Source organism: Medicago truncatula, chromosome 5, assembly GCF_003473485.1.
Source record: "Medicago truncatula cultivar Jemalong A17 chromosome 5, MtrunA17r5.0-ANR, whole genome shotgun sequence".
NCBI lineage: Eukaryota > Viridiplantae > Streptophyta > Magnoliopsida > Fabales > Fabaceae > Medicago > Medicago truncatula.
Window position 1 is genome coordinate 11,989,011 of NC_053046.1, and position 23,907 is coordinate 12,012,917.

At 36.0% G+C, this 23,907-nt stretch overlaps 1 protein-coding gene across 1 annotated transcript in view; it reads right to left on the bottom strand.

Moving 5' to 3' along the window:
- LOC112422027 (uncharacterized) overlaps positions 1-7,715 on the bottom strand; it is a 19,425-nt gene extending 11,710 nt beyond the window's left edge. The window contains 4 exon segments of the mRNA XM_039834643.1: positions 715-1,089; positions 1,588-3,464; positions 3,466-4,116; positions 4,387-7,715. Coding sequence (XP_039690577.1) covers positions 715-1,089; positions 1,588-3,464; positions 3,466-4,116; positions 4,387-7,715 — 6,232 coding nt within the window.
- Between the last annotated feature and the right edge of the window lie 16,192 nt (positions 7,716-23,907).

The following is a 23,907-nucleotide window of genomic DNA, read 5'->3' on the forward strand; positions in this document are numbered from 1 at the left end:
ATTTGTTTATTCAGAGACTTTCCTTAGTGTCGAGCCACGCTTTTAGCAGGATCTAACCTCTCTTGAGTTGATATATGCCTCTTTTACTCTCGAGTGTCAAGCTGTATCTATTTGTTTATGTTTTTTATTATATATTGTTTTAGAAATCTGTTTCAAAATATTATCATCAATAAAAGAGAAAAAAAAAATTCGTGAAACAAAACAAATGGGAATCAAAAGAGGGGTAAAGGCTCAAAGTTTATTGATCGAATGACGCTATGCCAATGGCATGACTTCATGGAGTTCTTTACAAAGTTTGAAAAGTAATGGTAATTTAAAAGGGAAAGGTACGTTGAACTTCATAACCCTATCTTTCTCTAATCGACTTTGAAATCCCGTTATCTTGCGGCTCGAATACTTTTGATATCAGGTATGCCCCAAGTGTATCTGTGTTCGACTGGATGCAGTTACTTTGTTTTTTTTTTTTTTTTTTTTTTTTTTTTTTTTTTTGCATAGACTGCCCTTTCGGGTTTTCACTCTATCCGGATAATGATCTCTGTTTATTGTCTCTAATTTTTGCCTGGACCGCCCTTTCGGGTTTTCAGTCCACCGAGACGCTCATTTTTGCCTAAGCCGCCCTTTTCGGGTTTTCGACTTACCGAGCTGTTCTTTAAAATTTTTAGACAAAGTATTTCTTGACTGCATCCGTGTTCACAGGTCGTGGAAGTTCTTCACCGTCCATGGTTTGTAGAGTCATGGCACCACCTGAGAAGGCTCTTTTAACAACATACGGACCTTCATAATTAGGAGCCCACTTGCCTCGGGAGTCTGGTTGGAAAGAGAAAATCTTTTTGAGCACAAGATCACCTTCTTTAAACTCACGGGGACGAACTTTCTTGTCAAAGGCCTGTTTCATCCTTTTTTGATATAATTGTCCGTGACATAGGGCCGTCATGCGCTTTTCTTCAATCAGATTCAACTGGTCGTATCTATTCTGAACCCATTCAGCTTCTGATAAGTCAGCCTCCATTAGAACTCTCAATGATGGAATTTCGACTTCTACAGGAAGTACTGCCTCCATGCCATATACCAGGGAGAAGGGAGTTGCCCCTGTTGATGTGCGTACAGAAGTACGATATCCATGTAATGCAAAGGGAAGCATTTCATGCCAATCTTTATAAGTCACCACCATCTTCTGGACAATCCTCTTTAGATTCTTATTTGCAGCTTCGACGGCACCATTCATTTGAGGTCTGTAAGGTGAAGAGTTATGGTGCTCGATCTTGAAATCATCACATAATTCTTTCATCATCTTGTTGTTTAGATTTGTTCCGTTGTCGGTGATGATCCGGTTGGGGACGCCATAACGACAAATGATATGATTCTTGATAAATTTGACCACCACTTGCTTGGTCACACTAGCATACGATGCGGCCTCAACCCACTTAGTGAAGTAGTCAATAGCCACTAAGATGAAACGGTGTCCATTTGAAGCTTTAGGTTCAATCCTTCCGATCATGTCAATGCCCCACATAGAGAAAGGCCATGGAGAGGAAAGTAAATTGAGTGTAGTGGGCGGCATATGAATCTTGTCGGCGTATATCTGACACTTGTGACACTTTCTGGTATGCTTGTGGCAATCTGATTCCATTGTCATCCAGTAGTAGCCTGCTCGCAATATCTTTTTAGCCATTGTGTGCCCATTAGGATGAATTCCGAAGGATCCTTCGTGTATTTCATGTATCAATAAATCAGCTTCATATTTGTCTACACATCTGAGCAAGACCGTGTCAAAGTTTCTTTTGTACAAGATATCCCCATTCAGGAAGAAATTACTAGATAATCTTCTGAGAGTCTTCTTATCTTTGTTGGATGCTCCAGGAGGATACTCTCGAGTTTGGAGAAACACCTTAATATCATGAAACCAAGGTTTATCGTCGAAAACTGCTTCAGCGGCAAACACATAAGCGGGTCTATCAAGGAATTTGACACTGATTAGTGGCACGTCATTGTGATGATTCACCTTGATCATTGAAGACAAAGTAGCCAAGGCATCAGCCATCTGATTCTCATCCCGAGGGATATGATGTAATTCCACTTTGTTGAAGAAGGTCAATAAACGTCTTGCATAGTCTCGATAAGGTATTAGTCCTGCGTGAAGAGTTTCCCATTTTCCTTTGATCTGGTTGATTACAAGAGCTGAATCTCCATATATTTCGATGTTCTTGATTCTTAGATCAATGGCTTCTTCAATACCCATGATGCAGGCTTCATATTCAGCGATGTTGTTCGTGCAGTCAAACCGGAGTCTTGCTGTGAAAGGGATGTGAGCACCCTTAGGAGTAAGGAGTACTGCCCCTATGCCGTTGCCGTATACATTGACAGCCCCATCAAATATCAAACCCCACACTGAATCTGGATCAGGACCTTCTCCGAATAGTGGCTCGTCACAATCTTTCATCTTTAGATACATAATCTCTTCATCAGGAAAGTCAAACTTGATAGGTCGATAGTCTTCAAGTGGTTGGTGAGCTAAGTGATCAGCAAGAATACTGCCTTTAATTGCCTTCTGGGAACGGTACTCGATATCATATTCAGATAGTAGCATCTGCCACCGTGCAATCCTTCCTGTCAAAGCGGGCTTCTCAAATATGTACTTGATTGGATCCATTTTAGATACCAGCCAAGTAGTGTGATTGATCATATAATGACGGAGGCGTTTGGCAGCCCAGGCTAGAGCACAACATGTCTTCTCGAGCATGGAGTATCGAGATTCACATTCAGTAAACTTCTTGCTTAAATAATAAATGGCGTGCTCTTTTCTTCCGGTTTCATCTTGTTGTCCGAGCACACAACCCATGGAATTTTCTAACACTGTTAGGTACATGATCAAAGGTCTTCCTTCAACTGGAGGGATGAGAATCGGTGGTTCTAGCAAGTACTTCTTTATGCTGTCAAAAGCCTTCTGGCAATCTTCGGTCCACACAATACCTTGTTCTTTGCGGAGTAGTTTGAATATCGGCCCACAAGTTGCAGTCATATGAGAAATGAACCGGGAGATGTAATTTAGTCGTCCAAGAAAACCCCTTACTTCTTTTTCTGTTCTCGGAGCAGGCATCTCTCTGATGGCTTTGACTTTGTCAGGATCTACTTCGATGCCTTTCTGGCTGACAATGAAGCCTAGAAGCTTTCCGGATCTGACACCAAAAGTGCATTTGTTGGGATTTAGACGAAGTTTGTACTTCCTCAGGCGCTGGAACATCTTCTGTAGATACTTGACATGGTCTTCTTCAGTAATCGACTTGACTATCATATCATCCACATAGACCTCAATCTCTTTATGTATCATATCGTGGAAAAGAGTAGTCATACCCCTCTGATAAGTAGCTCCTGCATTGATTAAACCGAACGGCATTACTTTGTAACAAAAAGTGCCCCAAGGTGTGATAAATGATGTTTTCTCTCTATCTTCGGGTGCCATCTTTATAACCGGAGAATCCATCCATGAATGAGAAGACTTTAGACTTTGCAGTATTGTCAACCAACACGTCAATATGAGGTAAAGGAAAGTCGTCTTTCGGGCTAGCTTTGTTTAAATCACGGTAGTCAACACACATTCTGACCTTACCATCTTTCTTTGGAACAGGCACTATGTTAGCTAACCATTGGGGGTAATTTGATGTGATGAGGAAACCAGCGTCGATCTGTTTCTGTACCTCTTCTTTGATTTTGAGAGCCATGTCAGGACGTGTTCTTCTCAACTTTTGTTTGACTGGCGGACACTCAGGTTTCAAAGGTAGGTGATGCACCACAATATCAGTGTCTAGACCCGGCATATCTTGGTAGGACCAGGCAAACACATCAACATATTCTTTGAGGAGCTCTATCACTTGCTTTTTAACACTTGTTTCGAGCGATGCCCCAACCTTGATTTCTTTCTTGTCTTCTTTGGTGCCCAAGTTAATCACTTCTAGTTCGTCCCCATAAGGCTGAATGGTCTTCCCCTCTTGTTCGAGTAGTCGAGAGATTTCGTCAGGGATCTCTTCACTCTCTTCTTCCTCCGCTTCATACACAGGGAACTCAAAGTTGGGAGAGATCATAGGGTTATGTTGTTCAACGGGTTCGTCGATTTCTAATCTGCACATGTGATGGATGATTTTTTTTTTTAGAAAAAGGATACATGCAGATTTTTTTGAAAATTCATGTTGGGTTTTTTGTATTACCACTTTTCAGAAAAGCATAAAAGAAAATGAGACAAAACATCGGGAAAAAAAACGACATTTTTATTTTATTGATGATAATTTCTTGAAATAAAAAGCCCTAGATAAGTTTACTTTCGCTTGGGGCGGGGCGAAAGGATGTTTTTTGAAAAGAAAAGCATAAACTAGACAAATGCATTACTTGGACAAGTGAGCAACAAAAGGAACATCTACGGCAACCCAATTGTGGCTGGATACTCCTGGCGTTATAAGACCTCGTGGCACACTTTCAGGATCGTCTTCAATGATTGCATGGATAAAGCCCGAACTGTGGAAAGTGCCCTTCTTTGCTGTGGACAAACTAGTAGATGGGAAGAAACCCAAACCTTCTCGGTGCTTGTTTTCTGGAAGCTCTATCAGTTTTCCCCAGCTTGTGGACCCTCCTGCTTGTATGACCTTCTGAGCATCTTTCAGAGACGAGATAGAGGCTTCATTCCTCTTGGTATTCTTATCTTCTATAGTAAACCCTTGAAAAGGTGTCCCTTCGACATCGTCTGCCCCAATGAAAGAAAAAGATGACAAATGACTCACCAATAAAGCCTCTTCACCGTTTACAGTTACTAGCTTCCCATTCTTCACAAACTTCAGCTTTTGATGCAGCGTGGATGTGACAGCCCCTGCCTCGTGAATCCAGGGTCGACCCAGTAGGCAACTATACGAAGCTTGAATGTCCATGACTTGAAAATTAACTTGGAAAACTTGTGGCCCAACTGTGATGGGTAGAACCACCTCTCCAAGGACATCCTTCCTCGAGCCATCAAAAGCTTTCACCATTACCCCACTTCGTCTCAAAGGTGCGTCTTGGTAAGCGAGTTGGGTATAAGTTGTTTTGGACAACACATTCAAAGATGATCCAGTATCCACCAGCACTTTTGACAAAGCATCAGTTTTACAGTTCACAGATATATGCAGCGCCCGATTATGGTTCCTTCCTTCTGCTGGGAGCTCTTCATCACTGAAACTCAAGTTGTTGCATGCAGTGATGTTCCCTACTATTCCGCCAAACTGACCCACCGTTACATCATAATCCACAAAAGCTTGTTCTAAGACCTTCATTAATGCATCTTTATGGGCCTCAGAATTTAGTAATAAAGACATTATGGATATTTTGGATGGAGTCTGCATCAGTTGGTCAACAACCCTGTACTCGCTCTTCTTTATTAACTTGAGAATCTCGTCAAACTCTGCACTTGTACCAGCCTCTTTGGGTTGATCCACTTCTTTGGCGATACCAGCATCTTTAGTCCGAACCTCCTTGTTTACTGTAGCATCAATCCTCTTTGGGAACACTATGGGAACAACGCGCCCATTTCTCAGAACTCTACTGTCTTCAACAATATTATCCACACTAGACAAAGACGGTATTGGAACCTCACGACCCTCTTCAATCATGTTGGCATTGTATTTGTATGGAATGGCTTTTTCAGAAGCATATGGCAGTGGACCCGGTAAGCAGATCACCAGAGGGGTGATAGTTGGCTTTCGACTGTCATAAAATACCTCCAAAGGCCCTTCAGGAGTTATTACACACACGTCATCACACCTCCTTTCGACCACAAGCTCTCCTCGGTCTAGAAGCCCTTGAATATCATTTCTTACTTTCTGGCATCCTCCGGAGTTCATGAGGCATACTTCACAGAGATCATGATCATGCTCAAAAAGGTCGACTTTGCATAATTTGGCATGTAACGGAACCAAGGGTGTTCTGATATGTTGAACATTCTGAACGGGACGAGTCTTTTGACAATCTTCGATCATGTTGACTGTTGCGGCACCATGATTTGGCAATGGATTTGTTTGAACATTTGGCGCCGAGTCTGTGAAAGTTATTTTTCCATCATTGATCAACCTCTGTACTGTGCTTTTAAAGGCATAACAAGTTTCAATGTTATGGCCACGGCCCCCTTCATGGAAGTCACAAGTTTGGTCAAGTCTATACCAAGATGGTAGTTTTTCTGGGATAGGAGGAGCTGTTCTAGTTTGGACAAGGTTTTTCTTGAGTAAGCCGGGAAGTAATTCTGCATAGGTGACTGGTATTGGGTTAATCGGCATTCTTGGTGGTCGAGGTTGTTGTGGGCGTTGTTGATAAGGTTGTTGTTGGAAATTTTGTTGAGGGTATTGTTGGTATGGGTATTGTTGGTATGGTTGTTGTTGGAAATTTTGTTGTTGAGTATTTTGTGGTGAAGGATTTTGTGGGAATTGAGGATATTGTGGTATTTGAGGGTATTGTGGTATTTGAGGATATTGTGGTATTTGAGGATGGTTATTTGTTTGTTGAAAAGAGTGAGAGGTGGGTGTGATGGCAGCAATGTGTTGATAGGCTGGATAAGTTTGTTGAGGCCCTCCATGTGTCACCATACCGACTTCTTGTTCTTTCTTCCTCGGGAAATGGTTCCCGGTCTTCTTGGTCCCACTGGCAGGAGTTGTATTCTTTACTAAGCGTCCTTCTCGGACTCCTTCTTCTAACTGTACTCCCATACCAACCATCTCCGCGAAGCTCTTTGGTGTACTCCCGACCATCTTTTTGTAATAAAAATGATTCAAAGTTTTTAGGAAGAGCTTGGTCATCTCTTTCTCCTCAATTCGTGGGCTGACTTGGGCAGCGGTGTCTCTCCACCGTTGGGCGTACTCTTTGAACGTCTCTTTATCCCCCTGAGTCATGGCTTGGAGGTCACTTCGGTCCGGAGTCATGTCTACATTGTAGCTGTACTGTTCCACAAAAGCTTCACAAAGGTCACGGAAAGTTTGAACCCTTGTTTTGTCTAGGTTTGTGTACCACTTTGAAGCAGGGCCGGTCAAGCTTTCTTGGAAGTAGTAAATAAGAATCTGATCATCTTGGGCATACGCAGGCATCCTTCTCACATACATTTTTAGATGTTCCTCAGGACAAGAACTCCCTTTGTATTTCTCGAAATCTGGAATCTTGAATTTGTGAGGTACCTGCACACTTGGTACCAAACAGAGATCGTACGCAGTCTTCCCGAATTTCCCTTTTTCATGGAGAGCTTTCATGTCTCGGCGTAGTTCATCATACTTCTCTCGTAGGTCGCTTACTTCCTCGTAAGCCTCTGCATTCCCTGAATGAAAGATAGGCTCTTCAGTTTGCGGAATTGTATGTATCGCGGGTGCTGAGTAGGTCATGGTGGCTGGAGTGACCCTCATGGCAGGTAGGGGTACTTGAGTCGTGTACTGGTGAGTGGGCATCTGAGCTTCACAAGCGATAGGACGAAATATCTCCCCAGCAGTGAAAGGTGGAAACCAAGGCGTGGAACGTTGCGGAGCGGACTGCGTTGGAGTGTCAGCACATAGTGTCCAAGAAGAAGATGCCTCGGCCTGAGTTCTGACAGGGGGAGGAAGTGGAGGTGCTTGTGATCGGGCCTGCGCTTCTGTTACGGCCTGAGCTTGAGTTTGCGCTTGTGCCAATGCTTGCGCTTGTGCTTGAATCTGTGCTTGAGCTTGAGTCTGAGTTTCTGCCATTGTTTTTATTAATTCAGCCATCTCGTCCATCCTAGTCTACATGACTGTCATTTCTTCACGAAGTACCCGATTTTCCTGCTCAAGATAATCCATCTTCTTCTTTACGTTTGCTCGAGTGTAGTGAGTACGGGTTGACTTGTAGATGATACGTGGGGCCACCTTTTGAAACGAGTTGACCTTTTTCTCTCTGGAAAAGAAAGTTTGTGTGAGACTTTGACTTGAGACTATGAAATGCAGGATGATGCATGATGTTTATGCAAAAATATAGACGTATTTTTTTTATCGAAGGACTTATGGAAAGTATTTTTGTAAATATCATAGTTGAGAATTCCATTGAATAATTTGCATACTACGAGATAATTCCCTTTCTAAACAACGAAGCCAAGGGATAGACTTTGCAAAAATAAAATAAGATAAATATCTAACTTAAAGCTAAGAACAAAAATAAAAGAAAAACTGGGAACTCTCAAGCTCTTTGAAGTAGACTATTCATCAGAATCTGAATGTGCATCCTTGAAGAACTCCCAACGCTCCCCTGCGCTGATAAATTGTGATAGCCTTGTGCTCTGAGCTCGGATCTGAACATTCTTTTTTACTATTTGTCGTCTCAACTTGTGAACCTCATGCTCTCGTTGCTCTATCTCACCACTCATAGTTTCCATCCTGAGCATAGCTTCATCATACTTCCTTTTCCAAGTAGCACCCACATATTCCGATCGGGCCAACTTCTCTTGACATTCCTCCACAGTTGCGGGGGCCAAGGGTAAAGCCGGCGCTGGGGTTGTTGAAGATAGGTACCTCGGCAAATGATAGGGTAGGACCAAATCGGAAGCTCTATTGATGACCCATTGAGTGTAAGACCCCTGTAAAGAGTCTGATCTCCTCGCCAATTGGCTTCTATTGAGTGTGCGAATGGCATGCCATGCTTGGACAAATCTCCCTCTTTTGTTTGAGGGATCTTCATGGTTGAAGTAGAATTCACCTTGTAGGTAGATGTTATCTGGCTTAGCTTCCATTGGACATCCGAACTGACGTTTGGCAAGGATAGGATTGTAGCTGATTCCTCCTTGCGTACCGAGGAGGGGTACGTTTGAGTATTCTCCACAACTGACAATGATGTTCGTGAAGTTACAAGTGGCACGGTACCAGGTTATGTCGGATGGGGTAAGGGACATGATTCTTTTGGGCCAGGAGAGATTTTCTGGGTTGGCTTGAAAGGAATGAGTCTGAGGTAAGTGGGAGGCAAACCATTTGTATAGTAAAGGTGCGCAACCGAGGATAGCTCCACGACCTACTTGGGTTCGATCGTGAATGGAATGATATATATCAGCTAACAATGTGGGGACTGGGTTCTTTGTGAGGAAAATTTGAATGGCATGGATGTCAACATAGTTATCAATATTTGGGAACAATACTAGGCCATAGATGAGTAAAGCTAGGATAGAGTAAAAGGCCTCAACATTGTTTGTTTTGGAGAAATCGGAGGCTTGTTGGTAAAGAAATTTAGTAGGTAAGCTTGGGAGATTCCCTTTTAGGGTGAGTTTTTCTTTTATGAGAGAGGTTTTGAGGTGGAGGGCGTTTGCAATAGTGGCAGCTTTGGGAAAGGGTTCTAAACCAGTAAAAGGTACCTTATCAAGTACGGGTAGGCCAATTAAGTGAGAGTATTCTTCAAGGGTAGGCATAAGCTGGTAGTCGGGAAAGGTGAAACAGTGGTAAGCAGGGTCATAGAACTGGACCAAGGTCTCCAAGCACCCCTTATCGATATTTGTCCAGAGGACACCAAGCAAATTCCCATGACGATCACGAAAGTTCTCCAAGCTAGTTACTTCAAATGCAAGCTTCTTTAAATTCTCTAGATCCAATTTCCTGAATGTAAACTTCCTAGTATTTCTTCTTTCCATGCCTATGATATTTTACAAAACACAGTATAAGTCCTTCGATATTTTTGATGAAAAAAGATGAAATTATGAATGAATGCATGTATGCATGATTATGCATAGGTTAAGCTCATCATGTTGGAGTTTAAAGGTAATAACCCCCATTTGGTAAGGACTATGGTTTTATTTGTACCTGTATCACGGGTTCTATCCAGTTCCCAAAGTCATCAACTACCTCCGAATGTTATCAGGTTACAAGACTACTCTTGATCCAATAATATCCGTAGGAAAGTTTCATTTGAGTGTAGTATCGCGTATCAACTAATTCAAGACTACTCTTGATTAGCCACCGCACTACGTCCTAAAAGGCTAAGATGGGTTAAGGGTAACTAAAGGTCCTCAACTTCGACGGTCACTTGAAAATATAATGCCAACACGACTATTCATGCCAACACAAATTACTTTCAAGATCCCTCCATTGAGTGGGGTTGTGCCACATGAACCTAAACACGAGACTTGACTCTCGGAAAGGCCCTTTGGTTATACCACCGTCCTATCTTATGTTTCTCTCAAACCCGGGTGTAGGGCTTTATCTCACCACTCATATTTAAGAAGAAGGGAAGAAAGAGAGAAAAGAGAAGATAAAAGATATATACAATTATTTCCATCTTTATTTTTGTTTTTGTTTTAAGCAAGTTATAGCACAAAAAATTAAATAAAGTCAAGTTAGGCTCAACCCTCTTAGGGGGTCCCCAGTGAAGTCGCCATTTCTGTCGCGTCATTTTTTGGAGATCAAGGCTATTTGATTAGCTTTTGACTCACTAATTTATTTCACGACCGAACATTTAATTTTTAAGGAAAAGGGGAAAAAAGTTCAAAACACCCCATATTGAAAAGATTTAGGGTTCGGGGGTTAGTTACATAAAGGGAAGGTATTAGCACCCTTTACGTCCGTAGTACTCTACGGGAACCTCTTGGTTTTATTTAATTTAATGTGCTATAACTTGCTTGCTTTTGAAAAGAAAGAAGTAATGTGATGAAAAAGAAAATAAAGTGAGACCTAATTTATCTACATTTTTTATTGTTTGGAAGGACATGGTCCTCTGCCTACGTACCCGTGAGGGATCAAAACCTCGTAGTTCGGGGTAGAAAACAACGTTTGATTGGTTTTGTGTTTTTTATTAGTTTTGAAAAAAGTTTTAAAAGGAAAAGCCAAGTGGCAAAATAAGAATTGGTTTGTATTTTTGTTAAAAGAAAATGGCTTAAAGTAGATTTAAAGTTGATTGCAATTTTGATTTATGAAAGAAATAAAATAAAGACGATCACTTGATTTGGATCAAGGTTTGTTTATGAAAACGTTTTTGTGATTTTTGTTATATTTGGAATAAGATAGAACTAACGGAGCATAAAGAATAAAAAGCGCGGCTACCCTAAGTTAGAAATATAAAATCTATGACTATTACATAAAAAGCCTATTTACATTCTAAGGTCTGCAATGAAAATTAAAATGCTAAAAAAGAAATAAATAAATAAATACGAAAAGGAATAAGAAAAAAATAAAAAAAAAGGTCCAAACACAAGGTGGGGTGCAGTAGTAAACAGGGGTGTGCAGAAAGCAGAAAAAGGGACTGGGCTTAAGGAAAACGAACCGGGTCGCGGGTCATGGGTCATGGGTTGACCCGGTTTGGGGATATATAAGGGTTGTAGGGTTTTTTTCTTTCATTTTCATTTTTCTTTCTCTCTCTTATCCCTCAAATCCTCTCTTCTCTCTCTACTTCTTTCTTCTTCTCCGGTTGGAGATGGGGCGGCCGGGAGAAGTCCGGCGCGGTGGCCGGCAAGCCATCGCGGCTGCGCCGCCGCGCCGGAGCTAAAAAGCTCCTCTTTTTTTGATTTTTTTCGCTCTTTCTTTTCTACTTCCCTCCCTCTGTTCACTTCTAGCCTTCAAGTTCCCAAAACCTTTACCCAAACGCCTAGATCTAAAAAAAAAAAAAAAAGAAATTTATACCTTTTGTTTAAGAAATGGATTCGGCTTTCTTGTGGCCGGTTCTGTGATGTTGTGCGTGTGTGTCGTTGTGCGATGCAGTGTTGTTGGTGTTGCGGTTCTGTGCGTGTGTGTTTGTTGTGTTGCCGTGTTGTTGGTGTTGCGGTTCCGTTGTGCGATTTTGCTTTTTATGCGCGTCTCTCTGGCTTCTGTTGTGTGTTGTGTTGCGATGCCGTCCTCTGTTTTTTCGTGTTTTTCTTTGTTGTGCAGGTCTCTATTTATAGAGTGAGTTTGAGGCTAGGGTTTGTTACTGATGAGCAAAAAAACAGTGGCTTGTGGAGGAGAAAAAGGGAAACGCGTCTGTTTTTACTGGATTTGTTTCAGATGAGGCGTGAATCTGGATTTGGATTAGAACAGCATATGCGTGATGCTGTTATCTTGAACCTGGACACTTTTGGATTTTTTAGACTTTTTGGGACTTAAAGAAAAAAGAAAAATTAATAATAAAAGGATAATGTCTACATTTTTGGTTTTAAATAAAAATAAAAGAAATTTAATCTAATTTTGGACTAAAATTAAAATTTAGAATTCTAAACTAAAAATTTAAAAGATGGAAATAAATAATTAAAGACTGAGAGAAGAGGGCTCGATTCGGAACTTTATGAGGTATTTTAAAATACCTCCCTGCCGAATTTTTCACTGAAATGTTTAAGTCCGATCAGGGTCAAGTGACACGTGTCAGTGGGAACTTGGATCAAAATTTGGGGTATGACAATCATCAATAACCAAAATTACTGGATTTGCAGCACACTCTTAACTGCTTTATGCAGACATTTACTCGAGTTCCATAACAGAGATAGAGCAACAAATATAAGAGGAAATTAATCAAAAACAATGAGTTCTTTTCCTCAGAATCTAACAGCAAAGACATATCGAAAGCAATCTCATATTCACCAAATCCCATAAATTGTTCACAGCTTTCAAATAGTTGATTGACATAAAATTGTTCTCTTTTAAGAATCTCTAGCGTTGATGCAATGGGCTACATAACATAAGTAGTGTTCAAGCAGTAAGAGAGAAAAAATATCAAGAGAGTGAAATTAGGTTGATTAAACCAATTATCATAGTCACTTCTCATTAAATGGCAACATTTTCATTTAACAATATGAAACATCATCCTTCGGTTTTTTTAATTGAACGAAAATCATTCAAGAAAAAAGAATACAATAATGCATTAATGAAGGTTTAAAAGACAAACAAACTTACAATCATTTAAATGTTTTTTATTCCATTTCAAAATTCAATTGATTTTATAAAAGGAATATAATTGATGGAGTAACTTTAGTACTACTATATTATTATTATTATTTTGTCAAGTAGCCTAGTGGTTAAAGCTTACACATTATAAATATGGAGAAGTGAAAATGTTTCGGGTTCGAACCCTGACCCATACATATAATATGCAATATCTATACCAGCTGAACTAAGCTCACCGGGATAGTAGTACTTATTATATTGCAATAGTAAACAAAACCCAAAGTAAACAAAGATATTACTAAAATATTATAACATTAAACAAGCTCAGTTAAGTGTAACAAAAAGAGAAATGATATTTGAACAACTATTGTTTTATAATTTTTGTGACAACTTTCTCTCTCATACTCACATTGTTATTTTATTTTCTTTCTCTATTACTTTGATTTTTGTGCCACTATCTAAGTCACTTTGTATAATTTAGTTGTATAAGAAGTTGTCAAAATAAATGGTTGTTCAAATAACATTGCTCTACCAAAAATAGGTAAAAAAAGAACTCCAAACAATTGATACCATACAAATAATAATGAGACAAAAAATGTCAGAAGTAGATTTGAACCCACACTGACGTATTTTCATTGACCTACATGGGATTTGAACCATAAGACCATCTACAATGGTTTTTTCATTCAACACCTACTTTTCTAATTATCAACACTCCACATCATTTTCTCTCTCTTATTCAACATTCATTCAACTTTTATCCTCGTCAATGGTTTTTCATTCAACACTCTACCCCACCACTTTTTATTTCTGATTCTTATTTAGTTTTATGTATTTGTTTCTATGATTACATAAAATTACAATTATTGATTATAATTAAATTAAAATAATAAACACTTAACAATTATTGAAAAAGGTTTCATTTGTTTTGTTTAGGATTAGTTGATCTGTGATATGGTTTTAAAATTGAAATGTTGGTGTGTTTGTTAATGTGAGATCTTGATGTTGTTTTGATACTTTTACTTTGTTAATGATTTTTTTTCTTTCTTGGATTTAGTTTTGGTACTATGTTGCTTCAATTTAGTTTTATCAATCAAGATCATATAATGTTTCCATCAATATACATGTTTGACGGTCATGTGGACGATTTTCCTTCGAAAACAACTTAAAATGTATATTATCTTGGAGTGAATACTAAGATTTTCGCAGACATACTCTTTTATTTTTTCTTTTAAATATACCAGATTATGCAGTTCTAAGGATAAGTTTGGTTCTAGCATCCTTAACTACTTCCTCTGCTATTGCAGTTGCTACATCATCTTATTCAATCACTAAAATATCTACATGCTAACAGACACCTTTCTTTACTCACAAACTATTAAAATGTAGAAGCATTAGATTTTTTACTTAATAGAAAATTTGATAAAGAATTTAAAAGTTCGGTGTGTATGTCTGTATGACAAGTGCCGTGTGTTTTGATAGAGAATTTGGATAGGGAGATTGGAATTTTATTATAGATAAATTTTATTCTATTGTCTCATTTTGTATGCAATATTCTAATATGTATCACTCATATATTGTTTAATCATGTTTGATGTTCTAGTATGTATTCATCACTGTTCAAATAATGCTTCCATCAATATACATGTTTGATATGTTTGATATTTTATCAATCCAGATCAAGTAATACTACCATTTTGACGGTGTCAAAGGGGGAGAAGTTTGATGTTTGATGTTCGTTTGTTCCTTGCTATTGTTCCTTGCTTTTTCTCTCCCGTGCTGTTTTTTGGTTGTTGTTTTTGTGCTATATCTTAGGGGCAGCCATCATCAACTATTTGACATCATAAAAAAGGAGGAGATTGAAGCCTACACGATTTTCTTTATATGTTTTGATGATGTTCCTTAATGATGATGTACTTTTTTGTATAGTCAACCATTGAAATTCACTAGTATTTTGGTTTTTGAACGTTTAAGCTACTTTATTTCTAGTTTTAATCAAGTTCATTCAATGTATGGATCTGAATGTGTAAGCTACTTTATTTATAGTTTTAAGGGTTAATAGGTCTTTACCCCCCTGTAATATAGGGCACTTTTGGTTTTGGCCCCTGTAAAATTTTTTTTTTAGATTCCGTCCTTGTAAAATGAAGATTCTTCAAGATTGCCCCCTGAGCCCTGTGACTCAGCAGAATCTATGATGTGGCGCCTACATGGCTTTTTCTTTTTATTTTTTATTTTTTTTGCTTGCCACGTGTAAAAAATAGTTTACACTTCATTTTTATTTAAAAAAATTAAAATAAAAAATACAATTTAAAAAACCGAAAATCATATTTTAAAAAATCTGAAAATTAATTTCCGAAATTTTAAAAAATCTGAAAAAATTCAAACTATTTTTTTAAATCGAAAAAAAAATTAGATTTTTTTTCCAAAAATTAAAAAACATTTAGATTTTTTTCCGAAATAGAAAATTGTCTTATCTTTTTCGAAATTAAAAAACATTCAGATTTTTTTCGAAATAAAAAAGTTTTTTTAATTTTTTCTACAAAGAATGAAAATTCTGAAAAATATTTTAATTTTTAAAAATTTGGATATAAATGTTTTTAAATTCCAAATATTTAATCTGGAAAAAAAAATTGATTTTATTTAAATTTTTAAAATCTTAACTTCAGATATTTTCGAAAATTTTAAATTTAGAAAAAATTCTGATTTGTTTTTGAATTTTTTTATAAAATCCAGTTTTTTTTTTTTAAAATACTTCCTAATTTCAGAAAAAAAAATGATTTTATTTTTATTTTTTTAAATAAAAAATAAATTCGTAAAAATTCAGGAATATATTTTTTGAATTTTTTTCTAAATGCTAACTTAATATATTTCCCATCAATGACAGGAAAACCCATATGGTATACCGTTTCCATTCTCAAACTTAATATATTTCCAAATTTTCCAAAAATATTATATTAAATTTAAAAAAAAAATCCGAATTAAATTAAAATTATAAAATTTGGAAAAAAAAAAGTATTATCTAATTTTTTTGAAATTGTAAAAAATATTTGAATTTTTTTCTAATTATTTAATTTCAAAAAAGAATTTATAAAATTTCTGGAATAAAGATTTTGAAATATAAAATATTTTTTTTATTTTAAAAATTAAATTAAAAAAATCTGCATGTTTTTTCTGATTTTAACAAAAATCCGGAACTTAATTTTTTTTTAAAATCTGAATTTTTAAATTTTTTTAAAAATAATTAGGAAGTATTTTAAAAAAAAATCTGGAACTTTATTTTAAAAAAAAAAATTTCAATTTTTTAAATTTTTGAAAAATTTTTTCTATTTTTTTCTGATTTTTAAATTATTTTTCATTTTTTAAAAAAAATAGATTTTTTTATTTTTTTTTAATTTTAAATGACATGTAAATTATTTTTTACACTTGGCATCCAAAAAAAAATGAAAAATAAAAAAAAAATGCCATGTAGGTGCCACATCATAGATTCTGCTGAGTCATAGGGCTCAGGGGGCAATCTTGAAGAATCGTCATTTTACAAGGACGGAATCTAAAAAAAAAATTTTACAGGGGGCAAAACCAAAAGTGCCCTATATTACAGGGGGGTAAAGACCTATTAACCCTAGTTTTAATTAAGTTCAATATATGGATCAACATTGATACTTTTGGATGGTTTATATGAATGAAATTAAGTAATTTGTAGTTATATATTATTCCATTTTAAGTATTTATTGATTAATAGTTTCATTTTAATTTAAGATTAATTGTTATTTATTCAGTTGTCAAAATTAATCTAATGAAAATTGATAAACAAGAAATATTATTAAAAAATTGAAACTTATACATTTGCGACGGTTTAAAACTGTCGCTGCAAGCCTAATAAGGGTCCTGCTAACCGGTGCCCCTGGGGCACTGGTTAAGCATGCCATAAAAGGGAATTATTACCATAAAAGGAAACTGTTTTTGACTTTATTATCAATTAATTACACAATTTCATTGCATTAACTACTATATAATTTCCTTTTTTATATCTTTAACCTGTGCCCCGGGGGCACCGGTTAGCATTTCCCAATAAAAAAATCACATTGCGATAGTTACAACTGTCGCTATACCTTTTACGACAGTTTCCAAAACCGTCGCGAAATACCTTTGCGACATGCATTTTCTCGTCGGTTAAGGAACTGTCGCAAATGTCTGATTGCGACAGTTTGAACTGTCGCAAAGCCTTAATTTACCTGTCGCAAAATGACAATTTTCTTGTAGTGTTTGGTAAAAAAAAATAAAAATAAAAAATTAATTTGAAATCAAATAAGTGAGTTCAAATAATTAAGACGATAAAAATTCAGACAGCCAATCAGAAAATAACACCTGTCCAGCTTTATCCTCTCCCCTATTCTCTCTCCATTCCGCGCCTACTCCACTCTCCCTTGTCGGTGCGTGTTGCACACGCGCCATTTTCTGCCATCTAGAATTTGCCACGCGTGCCTCTGCTTGCAGGTACAACATGTTGAATGGTCTCAACATCTCTTTCCTCCACATCATCATTCAACAATCTTCAACACCCTATTGGAGCAAAACCACATGTTGAAACAAGCATTCAACACTACCATTGGACATGGTCTAAGAAAAAGAGTTATTAATCCCACTTCTGACATTTAATCACTGCCATGTCACTAATCAGCTTTTAAGTTACACGTCACTCATGAGAAAAAGAGTTTTTCACTGACATATATTTTGCTTAAAAAAAACAAGGTTTATATATATATATATATGTTTAGTCCCTCCAAAAAGGGGTCATTTGAATTTTGGTTCTTGAACTTACTAATGATTTTAAATCGTCATTGTAAAATTTAATCATTTAAAATTTAGTCGTTGATAGATTTTTGGCAAGTGGGCCAAATACTATCGAAGTAGTAAAAATATCATTCCTACAAGGACTGATTTTAATCTCAATAATTCAATTACGTTGTAAATTAGGATGTATAAAGGTTCTTTTGATTTGCCACTAGGCAGTTGATTGGTTTGTTTCCATAAGCAATTTATTGGTTTTAAGAATAAGAGAGATGAGTTTAGGTCTTTCGAATCATCTATGTTCCCCTAATTGGTATACCGCACCTATTCTTGTGAATGAGTCCCTAGTTCTATGATAGTTAACTAGTTATAATCAATCCTTTGAGTTAGAACCCTCTTCTAGGGTTACAGCCCCTAATTCCTTAGGTGGTGTAATAACCGTTGAAGGTTTAAGCACGTTAACCTAATATCACTAATAAAGGATTATCTTTAGACTAACCATGTTTATTAGAACAATTCAATTAAGGTCTAAGTCGAACGCTATGGTTAGTAGTCATTCGTTCTCACTAAATCATGTTTATATTTGATCAGATATAAAAAGCATTAAGAACAATTGAATTGAATAAAAACTAGATTGTCATTCACAATAAATAGAGTTTAACAGCAACATGTCTCAAAACCGTCTTCCCTCCTCTTCCCTTGTTCTCATAACATTACCAAACCACCAATGAGAAACATAATAGAAGATGTTATCAACATAGGACGTCTTCCAACCAAATCAGAGATTGTTCCAGAAAATATGGTGACAACAGTTTCAGTTATAAATGACATTGACATAATTCCTGTTGGATCCTTCTCAAAATCAAATTCTTGTTTGATATAGGTCATACTATCTCTTCAAACCCTAAATCCATAAACTCATCTCAATCATCCAACATATTGAAATCTCCTAAATCACAGTTCCACCAAAATCGAAACCCAAAATCCAAAATTGAATCGAAATTTGGATTCGTGTTCGGGATCTAAATTATTTTTAATTTGGATCTTGGCAATTTATTGTTTGATTTTGATTCAAATTTTATTTCAAGATTTGACTTTTTTCCATATTTCTTTGATTTTTCTAAGTTGAAAGTGAGGAAGGTAATGAAGAATCATGTGTAAATGATGACGAAGATGAAAGTTGAAGGGTGTGAAAAAATCCAGAAGGTTGTTGGCAGAGAGAGGAGAGTTCTTGTGGTTGCATGGAGGTGGTGCAAGGTGGATTTCATGATGTTGTGGAAGAGGGAAAGAAAGGGAGAAGAGATTGTGATAATGATGAGGAATCACTTGTTCTCTGTAAAATTATAATGTTATATTTTGAAGCTTCTCAAAAAGACAATAATAAACCAATATAATTTGGTGCAAAAGGAAAATTGTTTGTGTTTGTTGGTGATGAAAAAACTTGGAAGTGTATTTTGACAACAATGCTGGATTTGTATGTGTTTTCCCAAGAGTTGTTTGTGGTTTGGCAGCGGTGGTGTGTGGCGAAGTGGCAGTGGAAAAAATCTTGCTAGTTTCAGGGATAGTCATAAATTCATGATGATGTTTTGGAGAAGATTAAAGGATGAAGTTGGTGGTGTTAACTTTTTAGTTTAATTTTAAATTTCCAATTTTTACATCCCTATCAAACTGGGGTCAAGATCCTCTCCATTTATAAATTTTTCTATTTGTTACAATTTAGAGAGAGATAGACAAAAAAAAATAAGTGGTGGGTCTAATCACTAAGTGGATCCCACCTTCATTAATTATTTTTTACTTTTTATGTGTTTTTATCTCTCTAAATGGAACAAATGAAGAAATTTATAAATGGGGAGAATATTGATCCATCAAACTGATAACTGATACTATTTCTGTTTCTGTCGCAATGAAACAAAATACCATGTCATTTTTGAAAGTCTGGAAAAAGTTGAAATCAGTTGGAGACTCTTCAGCGTCCCATTATCTCCACCATCTTTCAATATGGACATGTGGCACAATTTTAGAGGATGTAAACTCAAAAGTTCCCTTTGAACTTTCCCCGTTCATAACATTATAAAATGTAGCTTCCTCTTTTGTTTTTATATTCCCAAAACCCAACTCCAAATCTCTAAAGACTCCCTTCAAAAAAAAAAAAATCTCTAAAGACTTTTTCGCAGATCATCACAATCTTTCCTTCACATCTTTTTTCACAAACTCCACCTTATAGTTAGAAAATAAATAGCTAAATAAGGAGCGATTTGAAGAAATGATACAACCAAATTCGTAAGTGTAGTCCCGAGTAGCATGGAAGGCATCAGACGTCGGCTTGGAGTCCGTTTCAAAATCAACGTTATCGAATTGCATATTAACCATTGCAAGGCAGAATGCAATCCCAACGCTTCACCAACATTAACGGAAAGAAGACAAGGGTAACTGACAACCTTGACCAGAACAAAAGTACCATCAAAATAACAGACACAGATACCAATGCCGGTGCAATTGAATTGAGAAGAGAAAGCAGCGTCGATATTGCACTTGTACCTACCCAGCATAGGGTGCTGCCATCCGGAGGGGGCTCCAGCAGCCGAACGTACTCTTTTCTAGTACTTGAACACATTTAAAGGAGTAATTAAATAAAATGCTAATATTTTCTTTTTAAGTTTATTTTTTGACAATGATGTTTTTTAATCCCGATACTTTCTTTTTACAAATAAAAATACTAATAGTTGAACACTTTAAGGGTCCGTTTGTTTTATATTTAAAATAAATAAATTTTTCTTTGTATGATTAAAAATGGATTATTTTAGAAATTTATTCAAAAATAATAGAAGTTATTTCAAACTCAATTTATTATAAGTTAAAAATGAGATTTTGGCCTTCACTAACTTTTTTTTTTGACAAGTGGCCTTCACTAACTTAAATATTCATTGTTAGGTAATATGTTTATAGTATTTTTATTTTTTTATTTGAAATTTTTTTTATTGTATTAGTTAATATTTCTATTCTTTTGTGTATTTTTTTCTCTTATGTATATTTGACTAGTGTGTATACCCATGCCATGCATGTGATATTTTTTTTTAGTTTATTATTTATTTAAAAGTATTGTACGAAGAACTTATTGGTTACTTTTTGATAAAAGATAAAATGATTTTTATTAAGTAAATGAATTTTAACTTATGTGTATGAATTCATAACTGAAGCATATATATGATATAAAGTGGATGAATTTTGCCAACAAGTTCCAACACAACTAGTAAAATTACCAAGATTGCTAGGTGAACGTCGTGACCAAAGTTTGAACGCTGAAATTTTCATTTGTGTATGTCAGTTTTAATGACTATCGTCATTTGGTAAAAAAATGAATGAATTTTATCTCTTCGGATATTTAACTAGTGTGCATAACACTCGTGTGATGTGTTGTGAATTCGTTGTGAAAACCACACCAATAAAAAACTTGATGCTGTAGCAAATTAATACTAAGTAATCAAATCAAGCGGGTAGCAAATAATTCAAACAAAAGTAAACAACAAGAGATAAAAGGAAGAAGGAGAACACAAGAATTTGTTTACCCAGTTCGGTCTAATGATGACCTAGTATGAGGAAGAGAGCAGCTCTCTGTTCCATTATAATGATATGAGTTTCTTTACAAAGAGATATTGAGTTACAAGAATCAGTCTTCAAACCTAATTCTACCCAAGTCTCAGCCTCTTCCCGTGACCAAGAGACACAATCCTAATAGTGCTTTGTTCATGGTGAATCAAAACAATCTCAACCCTAGTGTTGTTGCCAAGAGAAATTCTCTATGAACCATAGTTTGTATGTTGGCTTCTAAACCCTGTTTTCTACACAATATTCATATGATACAAGGTTTATATTTATAGTGGAAAGCATCCCTCATAAAAAAGGAACAAAATCAGGCTCAAAAATATGATCTGTTTTTTCTATATCAGCGCAAAATCGTGCTCCGATTTTTCCAGATCGGGCTCCGATTTTTTACGAGAGAAAAGTGTCAATTCTGGTCCCAAAAATTGTGCTCCGATTTGAGAGCTTCCCAACCTTCAATTTTGAGTCATTTTCAACATGATGTATGAGATAATTCTTTCATTAATATTATTTATTTATTTTGAAAAGGCTAAAGAAATCTATATTAAAAACCAAATAAAGCCCCTCTAGCACAAGATGTGTCAGAAAAACTTAACAATCCATGAATTTCACATTACAAAGATAGTAGCAACAATGAAACCAAAGGAGAAAATTTAAGAAATTGTTGTTAGGTGTAACGCCCTATTTCTATTAAAGCGATAAAACACGCGAATAATATAAATATTCAAGAAATAGACGCTAGTGTTTGGTTTGCAAAACAGCAAGTACTGGACAGAACAGTACAAGATAGAACAGTACAACACAAAGCAGAATAACACATGACAAATTTTTTATGGCATTGAGTAATTTTGTATTTTATACGATTTTTGAGGGACAAAATGCTATTTTGGTATTTTAGACAACTTGCACGTGGGACAAAAAGTTGTGCTGTGGTTTGGTGAGGGACAAAAATATGAGTTTTTGTCATGTCCCTTGCCTCCAGTTTGTCCTGTACCTGAAACAGTTTTACAAATCAAACACTGGACAACTAGAGTTGTTCTGTCCTGTCCTTCATTTTTTAGCAAATCAAACGCACCCTATGTTTTTAACAAAAACAAAATCAACATGCATATATAAAAATTCTCAATAGTCGCAGCGGATATAAATCATACATCTCAAAAATATAAATGTCATAAGATCAATATACATCATCATATAAAATCTCCAAATCCTGACAAATGGGCAAATCTCCACAATATAAATAAATCTAGAATAAACAATCTAGAATAGATATAAAGACAGACATCCTAGATCAGAGTCTACCCTCAGACTCAGGAAACGATAACGAAGATAGCTCCCGCTATCCAAGCAATCACCAAGCAACTCACCAAAAGCAAACTAATCCTGCACCCCGTCTACTAAGTCATACAAACAGGTAGGCGGTCCATCACAGATCCACTGGGGGTAAGCTTCACATCAATCATAATCAACATAAACAAACATAGGCATTCAAGGATTCATGCATAACATATATACATAATCATCCCTCCTAGACTACTAGCATCACATGATTATTATCCCCCATCACATACATTTCAAGCTATGAAGTTACTAACATAGCATATCAACATATTCAATCACTAATCAAGTCATCGACATAAGCTCATCATTCATCATCAACAATCAAGAAAAGATTACTCACATTACTCTTCATTTAGCATACTTAACTCAACAAATACAATTCATCATTTCAAAGTTATAAGCAAGTAATTATCATTATCAAAGGAATCACCAAAACATATATCTATATACACATATACAATTCTCACCTCATCACTATTACCAAAACATTTATCATCAAATAGATTCATCAAGTCACATTCAATTACGACACAATTCATCAACCAACCAAATCCAAATGTCACAAGTATGTATTCATCAAACACACTTATCATCAAACAATCATCATTCACATGTAACCAATTAAGACTCATGTCAATATTATATGCGCCTAATCCCGACACATACATGCATGTGGTACCAAACCACCTCAAGGTCGTCACCTTCAATGCAACAAAAACATCGTATGTAAGATTTCAAACCCGTATTACATTATCACCGAAGTAAAAGAGTAACCCTCTTTTACAACATCAAGACTCAACATGACTATGATGCATGGACATACAAGCAAAGACTCGACAATGCAACATCACCTCATAATATTCAACAACAATATGAAGGATAAACTCCAATTATATTGACCACCTCAACAACAATTGCATTATCAAGTATTTACGTCCACACAATCAATCAAGTCATAAATCAATTAAGAGTCATCACCACATCATCATCAATCATTTAGCATATATGCAATCACCAACACATCACCATCACTTAACATATATGCATTCACCGACGATATCACAATCAATTAACATATATGTATTCACCGACAATATCACACTCAATCAACATATATGCATTAATCAACATCAACTATATTATTTAGTTCAACAACTTCATACAATTTCTCACAATTCAAGTAAAGGAGAAAATACAACACATTATGATAAACATCATATTCAACACATGTAAAGCATTCACATATCTTCATATAATCATATAAAGCTATTCACGAAAGATTTATAAGGTAATTGACTTTAAAGAATTGTTTTCGACAAAATCTGTATCAAGTGGCAAAACGGCCAAC